At 42.2% G+C, this 8273-nt stretch overlaps 1 protein-coding gene across 1 annotated transcript in view; it reads left to right on the top strand.

Moving 5' to 3' along the window:
* The first annotated feature begins 302 nt into the window (after window positions 1-302).
* Window positions 303-8273, top strand: part of PPP1R27 (protein phosphatase 1 regulatory subunit 27) — a 56985-nt gene continuing 49014 nt past the window's right edge. Inside the window, exons 1-2 of the mRNA XM_077458849.1 lie at window positions 303-605; window positions 4410-4560. Coding sequence (XP_077314975.1) covers window positions 440-605; window positions 4410-4560 — 317 coding nt within the window. The 5' untranslated portion in view covers window positions 303-439. The remainder of the gene's footprint in view (window positions 606-4409; window positions 4561-8273) is intronic.

The following is an 8273-nucleotide window of genomic DNA, read 5'->3' as shown; positions in this document are numbered from 1 at the left end:
ACCCCAAACTTGCAGCCAATTTTTGTTTCTTGCTTGTGACCCTGCAAAGCTCTGAGTAGCAGCTGCTCTCTCGATCAGTTGACCTGGTAAGATGAGCCTTTCCATGAACTGCAGTGGGCGTCTGCATCGGTCGTTTGCCTTACAGTGAGATGAGATGAGTGTCCCTTAAATAGATAGGAAGGCAGAGCTATAAAAAGGGGGGTTTTGTGTGCCGCTTCTGCTCGTGTGGAATTGGTCATCAGCCTTCGGATCTGTGTCTCAGGGCAACGGACCTCAAAAAACAAAATTCAAAAAAAAAAAAAAAAGTGGGCGAACGATTTGCCAACGGTCGGTGGAGCAGTACCCAAAAAACCTGATTCTACCTTTTGTGGAGACAATCTATCAGACAGCGCTGGCGCTAAGTTCACCTTCCGGCACCCCCGATCACGGCATCCTCAAGATGAAGTTGTATCCCACCCGGCGGTCGCGGAGCCTGAGGTCGACGCGGTCGGTGCGTTTTCCAAACGAAGTCGTCTTCCTGGATCACATTCGACAGGGTGACCTGGAGCAAGTTGGGAGGTTTATACGTGCTAGAAAAGTGACACTGGATAAAATCTACCTAACAGGTGAGGGCATCGATAGTCGATAGATATGGAGCTAACAGAATAAGGACATTTTTTTGGGGGGGATTCGGTCAAAATGTTCCAGCAGGTAAAGGAAGCCTTGCTGACCATCTTTAAAAATAGCCACAAATGTTGCGCACCATGGCTCCCTGCCTCCAGGGGTTTGCCCACTCTTGGTCATAATTGTAAGCTCCAACAAGCTGGACCCTCTCCACCAATGACATGCGTTTGTAGGTGGATCTTGTTTGTTTGCTGCTCGGGAGTTGATAATGTTTACTTCTCAGAGGTACAAATACTAATGCAAAACATGTGCTTTATGCCAAATTTTTTTTTTTTTTATTGTGATGAGGAACATCTGTAGATGTTGACCCAAAATTCTTTCCGAATTTCCGGTGCCGAATAAAGCATTTCTGTAGACAGCTATTCAAAAATACTAACATCAAATTTTTATTGGTTGACCACTAATGGGGGGGATTTTAATGTGTGAATATTCTATACCACCAAAAACTCTTTATATACTTAAATGATGATAATTGGTCAGGGGACAACCTCCAACAATACTATGTAGCGAAGGGATAAAGAAAAGAGAGTCTTATTTTAATGCGCTCAAAGAAAAATATGTTCTACAAATTGACTAAAAATTTTAGAAAATTGTGTTCAATAATTCTAAAAACCGGTCGGGTGTAATAAAGCCAGACAAATATAGAAACGTGTGCATTGTCTATATATTTCTATATATATTGTTTATATGTTAAGACGTATTTCTATAGTTCTGTATAGGAAATCTATAGACGTGATAATATGCCATTATATTTATTGACTTAAATTGGAGAATATTGTGTTTAATAATTATAAAAGCCCAAAAAAGGAGGGGTATAATATAGCCAAAAGAAAGTACAACTTAAGCACTGTCTATATATTGAGATACTGAGACAATTCTATATGTCTCTATAAAGCCTTGTACACACGGTCGGAGAATCCGTCGGAATGCATCTTATCGGACCGTGTCGTCGGATAATCCGACTGTGTGTGGTATGCATCGGACTGATTCCATCCGAATCTCCGTCGGACCCAATTTTCCAACATGTTGGAAATATTTTCCGACCAACTGGTTTGATCGGACATACTCCGATCATGTGTAGAGAATTTTGATCGGACCAAGTGCCACGCATGCTCAGATCAAAGCTATTGGCTACTAGTCCCATCGTAACGAAATTACGTCATCACGTTCTGAATGATCGGATTTTTCGACAACTTAGGCCGACCGTGTGTATGCAACAGTTTCGGGCAAAATCCGACGGACAAAATCTGACGGATTTGGTTGGCAGAATGTCCGACTGTGTGTACAGGGGCTAAGACCTATCTGGAGAGATATATATGTGATTATATCAGTCATTATATTTATTGACTTAGAAGTGGAGAAAATTGTGTTCAATAATTCAAAAAATCCAAAAAAGGGGTGTAATATAGCCAGAAAAAAATGCACAACTTAGGCATTGTCTATATATTGAGAGGCTGAGGTATTTCTATGGGGTTGAGTTCCTAAAACTGGAGTGTGCAAAATCTGGCGCAGCTGTGCATAGGAACCAATCAGCTTCCAGGTTTTATTGTCAAAGCTTAATTGAACGAGCTGAATTTAGAAGCTGATTGGCTACCATGCACAGCTGCACCAGATCGTGCACCTTCCAGTTTTAGTAAATCAACCCCTATACAGTATGTCTTGTACAAGACATATCTCGAGAGATATAGACATGATAACCCGTCATAATATTTATTGACCAAAAAATAAAATGTTATTCAATAATACTAAAAGCCTATACAGGACTTAATACAACTAGACTGATGTACAAACTTGTCCATTGTTTTTATATATATATATATATATATATATATATATTGACAGATTGACAGATTTTATATTTTTTCTATATGTCTACATAAGACATATCTGGAGAGATACAGATATGATTATATCAGTCATTATATTTTTTTACTAAAAATTTAATAATTCTAAAAGTCCAAATAAGGTATAATATAACCAGAAAAATGTACAACTTTGCCATTGTCTAATGTCTATATATATTGTATACATATAGAGAGATTGAGGTATTACTATATGTCTTGTATAAGACAAATCTGGAGAGATATAGACATGATAATCAGTCTTTATATTTATGGGCTAAAAATGGTAGAAAAAAAATGTATTTAATAATTCTAAAAGCATATATGGGGCATAATACAACCAGACTAATATACAAACTTTGGCACTGTCTATACATATTGTTTATATGTTGAGAGATTGACGTATTTTTATGTTTTTCTATATGCCTATATAAGACAAATCTGGAGAGTTATAGATTTGATAATATCAGTGAATATATTCATTGACTAAAAATTGGAGAAAATTGTATTTATTAATTCTATGAGCCCAAATAAGGTGTAATATAACCAAAAGAGTGTATGACTTGGACATTGTCTATATATTATTCTCTCTCTCTCTCTCTCTCTCTCTCTCTCTCTCTCTCTCTCGCTCTCTCTCTCTCTCTCTATATATATATATATATATATATATATATATATATATATAATGTCTGCATAAGATATATCTGGAGAGATATAGATATGAGTTATATAATTTTTTATATTTATTGCCTAAACATTGGAGATAATTGTTTTCAATAATTCTATAAGCCGCAAATATGGTGTAATATAACCAGAAGAATGTACAACTTGGGCATTGTCTATTGTCTATATATTGAGATATTGTGGTATTTCTATATGTCTGTATAAGACATATCTGGAAAGATATAGACATGATAATATCAATTTTACATATGTGAGATTATTCTTCACTTGATGAGTACAGTTTATATTCCAAGGCTCAATATGCCCAATTTTGTCTAGTAATCTGATTTTGTTACACCTTATATAAGCTTTTATTCAATAAAATGTTCTACAATTCTTTAGTCAATTTTGTGGAGTATATTTTTCTTTGTTCTATGGGGACAAAATACGCCTGTACTTCTTTTTTTTCCTTATTCACATCTATTCAAAAATATTAAAGTTGACTTTGTTGACAACTAACTCTATATAGAGGTGCTGAATGCAAGGCCTAATGAGCATTCAAAAACAGTGGCTTGGTTGCCTGAAGATAAAAATAGACGTAAGCAGGGCTTTTTGTTGGAACTCCACTCTCCAGAATTACCCCCTTGTCTCTGCCCCTACACACCTCCAAGTACCATCCCTTGTTTCCACTTCCTACTCACCTCCAAGTAACCCCCTTGTTTTCCACCCACTACCCAACTGCCAGCACCGTCCCTTGTTTCCACCACCTACCCACCTCCAAGCACCGTCTCTTGTTTTCGACTCCCTACACACATCCAAGCACCATCTCTTGTTTTCGACTCCCTACACACATCCAAGCACCGTCCCTTGTTTCCACCACCTACTCAGCTCCAAGCATTGTCCCTTGTTTCCACCCCCTACCCACCTCCAATCACTGTCCCTTGTTTCCACCCCCTATCCACCACCAAGCACCGTCCCTTGTTTCCATCACCTACCCACCTCCAAGCACCGTCCCTTGTTTTCACCCCTTAATCACCTCCAAGCACCATCCCTTGTTTCCATCACCTACCCACATCCAAGCACCGTCCCTTGGCTATAAAAATATATATATAAATTGTCCATATTGGCTATAAATTCTCCCCAAAAAGCAGAAATATGGAAATCCTGAAATATCCAACAAGAAAGTAGAAACGGAGTAGGGAAAGGAAGTACTAATTGAGATCCCTGTATTGTGTTTCCCAGGCATGGGTGCTTTGCATGAAGCTGTTCTCTCTGGGAATCTGGAATGCGTCAAGTTGTTGGTGAAATACGGAGCGGACATCGAGCAGAGAGATGAAAATGGCTGGACCCCTCTGCACATGGCGTGTAGTGACGCACATCCGCACATCGCCAGGTGAGCTCTGTGATAGCATGAAATTGAACTTCTTACTGTATGTATTGTAAAAAGGGCCGTGGAGTGCAGAAAGATGAATCGATAAAGGTTGGTTGCAGGTTGGGATCAAGCAGAAGCGTAGTCAAGGAACAAGCCAAAGGTCGATTAAAATGGTTTTAGGTTGGGATCAAGCAGAAGCTTGGTCGAGAAATAAGCCAAAGGTCAGTATTAAGTGGTAATAAACATAAAGACAGCTGCAGGTATACAAAGGAGTGATATATCGGCTGAAGAGAGCACAATAATCTGACCAACAGGAAGTGCAGAGACAAGGCTTAAATCAGGAAGTTAGTTGGAGGAGCAAAGAGTTCAAGGTTCACTGGAAACAAGAGAAAAGGCAAAATTTTCCAATAGGTCAGGCAGAGCACTGTCTCGCATCTCAGGTAGCACAGTGAGAAGAAAAACAGCCAGGCACCACAGATGTCATTGGTTCAATTCTGGACCCCGACATTACCTGATGCAGAACAGTTTCCACTCAAGCCCCCTTGGAAGTTGAGACAGGGTCTGCAAGGCAGGTGGAAAGTCACAAGTGCCAGGGTGTTGACATTGTGGACTGGAACTTGTACTTGGTAGTACACTGAGGATGTGCTTAGTTCAGTTAAAGTCCGATCCCAAGCCTGGTGTGGTAACAGCTAAATGGGAAGGCACCAAGTTGTAGGCAGGATCAGAGTCAGGGACAGCGACTGTGTTTACAACAGAGTCACTGTTGGCAACAAATGGGCAGTGAGGTATGAATTCATTAGACAGGACGAGGTCGGTAATCCAGGTAGAGGTCAGTAGCAGAGATAGACAGCGAACAAAGCTGACAAGGGTAATTCAAAAGTGAGGTGAAAGCTGGGTCAATTGCAGAATCAGAATGAGTATCAGTATCAAAAACACTTGTCAGGAGTCAACAGCAGGGATGACCAGATCTATGTGGCTACGCTTAGAAACTGAGATTAGACTATATATAGTAAGTGTATTATTAGTAAAAGAAAATACATCCACACACCAGCAAAAGAAAGCAAGCAAATCTGAAAATACAAGTGAACAACAACCACATAACCAAAATGCCTAAGTAACAACATAGGTGTTTGCAGCCTATTGCATTAGCGTGTGCACCCCAAAGCTCAAACGTGTGTGTGTGTCTATATATATATATATATATATATATATATATATATATATATGGCACACTGATTTCCCTGCTGGCATAGTGAAAGAGGAGTGCTGTGCACTAGGTAACTAGGGCGTGCCCAAGCACATCTGGAACACCCTGTGAGCACGCCTATGAGTAACAGTAATGGGATGGAGAGACTTCTGATGTGATGGGGGGAACCTCTGGTGGGTTGGGGGAATCTCTGATGAGACGGGAGGACCTCTTATATGATGGGGGAACTCTAATATGATGGGGAGACCACTGTTGTGATGAGGAAGTCCTTTCATGTGAAGGAAGGCTCTGATGTGATGGGGGGTCTTTGGTGTGATGGGAGACCTCTGATATGATGGGGAAAACTTTGATGTGATGGGGGAACCTCTGATGTGATGGGAGATCTTCTGATGTGATGGGGGACCTCTGATATGATGGGAGAACCTTTGATGTGATGGGGGACCTCTCAAGTGATGGAGGATCCTCTGATGTGATGAGGAACTGCTAATGTGATGGGGAACCTCTGATGTGATGGGAGATCCTCTGACTTGATGGGAGACCCCTGATTTGATGGATGAACCTCTAATAAGATGGGGAGACTCCAGGTGTGATGAAAGGGCCTCCGAGGTGATGGGAGGACCTCTGATGTGATGGAGGAACGTCTGATGTGAGAGTGGTGTGATGAGGGACCTCTGATGTGATGGAATGACCTCTGATGTGATGGGAGGACCTCTGATGTGATGGGAAACCACTGATGTGATGGAGGAACCTCTGATGTGATGGGAGATCCTCTGATATGATGGGGGAACCTTTGATGTGATGGGGGAACCTCTGATGTGATGGGAGATCTTCTGATGTGATGGGGGAACTCTGATATGATGGAAGAACCTTTGATGTGATGGGGGACCTCTCAAGTGATGCAGGACCCTCTGATGTGATGAGGAACTGCTAATGTGATGGGGAACCTCTGATGTGATGGGAGATCCTCTGATTTGATGGGAGACCCCTGATTTGATGGATGAACCTCTAATAAGATGGGGAGACTCTAGATGTGATGAAAGGGCCTCCAAGGTGATGGAAGGAACCCCTGATGCAATGGGAGGAACCTTTGATGTGATGGGAGGAACCTTTGATGTGATGGGAGGAACCTTTGATTTGATGGGGGGACCTCTGATATGATGGGGAGACCTCTGATGTGATGAGGAAGTCCTTTCCTGTGAAGAGGGGCTCTGATGTGATGGGGGTGGGGGTCTTTGGTGTGATGGGGTGAACTTAATTTATTAAGGCTGTTGAGTTCATCGTCCCAGGCTCAGGTTTCCCAATGATAAGTAACATTTTCTGTATATATTTTACATTTTTAGACTGGGGTGCCTTGAGATTTTGCTTAATTTTATAGTGCGCTGCGACTGAAAAACGGTTGGGAAGCGCTGCACTAACAGATACTAAATCAGATCCTTTTCATGTGCCTCGTTATCTAATTATGAGTCACCTTTTAGCTAATATAATCCTATAAAGCACTTTTGGTATTAGTTATAATCTTTGTCCAGGGGCAGACTGACCATTTGGCCACACTGGCATTGCCCGAGGGCCCCGGGCCACTAGGGGGCCCCATCAGGTTTGGCAGCCTCAGTAAAACCAGGGACAGTATGTAAAAATCTGTGTTTTTTTTATATCTGTCTCTGAAATGTCCCTTACCAACATCCTTTTGTTCTAAAAATCCCGAGATTATAGCTGCCCCACCTCTCCAGTACCTTCTTAGCCAATAGAAACATGTTTGTGTATACTGTGTGGCCCCATAATCTCTGATTGCCTGGGGGCCCCATAATCTCCTATTGCCCGGGGCCCCATGAGTTGTCAGTCCGCCCCTGTCTTTGTCTGTTCCTACATTTGGTCCATGTATTGTCTGCGACAGTTCAGTCCTGTTGTCTCCTTATTTTTATATTCCTAGCAGACCTCATTCTCTTGTAGAAATGTGAAAGTCCTGTTGTTCTTAGGGAAAGACTCCTGTGAATGCAATTGCATGAGACATATTTCACACCTCCATCAAATATCAGTGCATTTAAAGGGATTGTAAAGTGAATTTTTTTATTTTTTTAAAAATAACAAACATGTTATACTTACCTCCACTGTGCAGCTCGTTTTGCACAGAGTGGCCCCGAACCTGCTCTTCTGGGGTCCCTCGGCGGCTGTCTCTGCTTCCTCCCGCAGGTGCTTCTCACGTTCATGTGAGCTCCCTCGCATGGTGAGAAGCATCTGCGGGCGCGCTCCCGTGATACAGCCGGCGGCTATAGCGGCTCGCTGTATCACACGGCCCTGCCCCCCGACGCTCCGCGTCAGTGGATGTGATTGACAGCAGCGCGAGCCAATGGCTGCGCTGCTTTCCATCCATCCACTCCAGCCAATCAGCGGCCAGGCTGAACGGTGGAAAGGACGTCGGGGGACGAGCGCGGGACTTTCAAGGGGTGAGGTAAGTAAAACGGGGGGGCTGGGGGCGCCGAGACTGTCAGATGTTTTTTCACCTTAATGCATAGAATGCATTAAGGTGAAA

This window comes from Lithobates pipiens, unplaced genomic scaffold, assembly GCF_037356315.1.
Source record: "Lithobates pipiens isolate NorthernLeopardFrog02 unplaced genomic scaffold, aLitPip1_a1.2 Scaffold_28, whole genome shotgun sequence".
In the NCBI taxonomy this organism is placed as follows: domain Eukaryota; kingdom Metazoa; phylum Chordata; class Amphibia; order Anura; family Ranidae; genus Lithobates; species Lithobates pipiens.
Note: the sequence above shows the minus strand (reverse complement) of the source record. Positions and strands in the feature narration are given on the sequence as shown.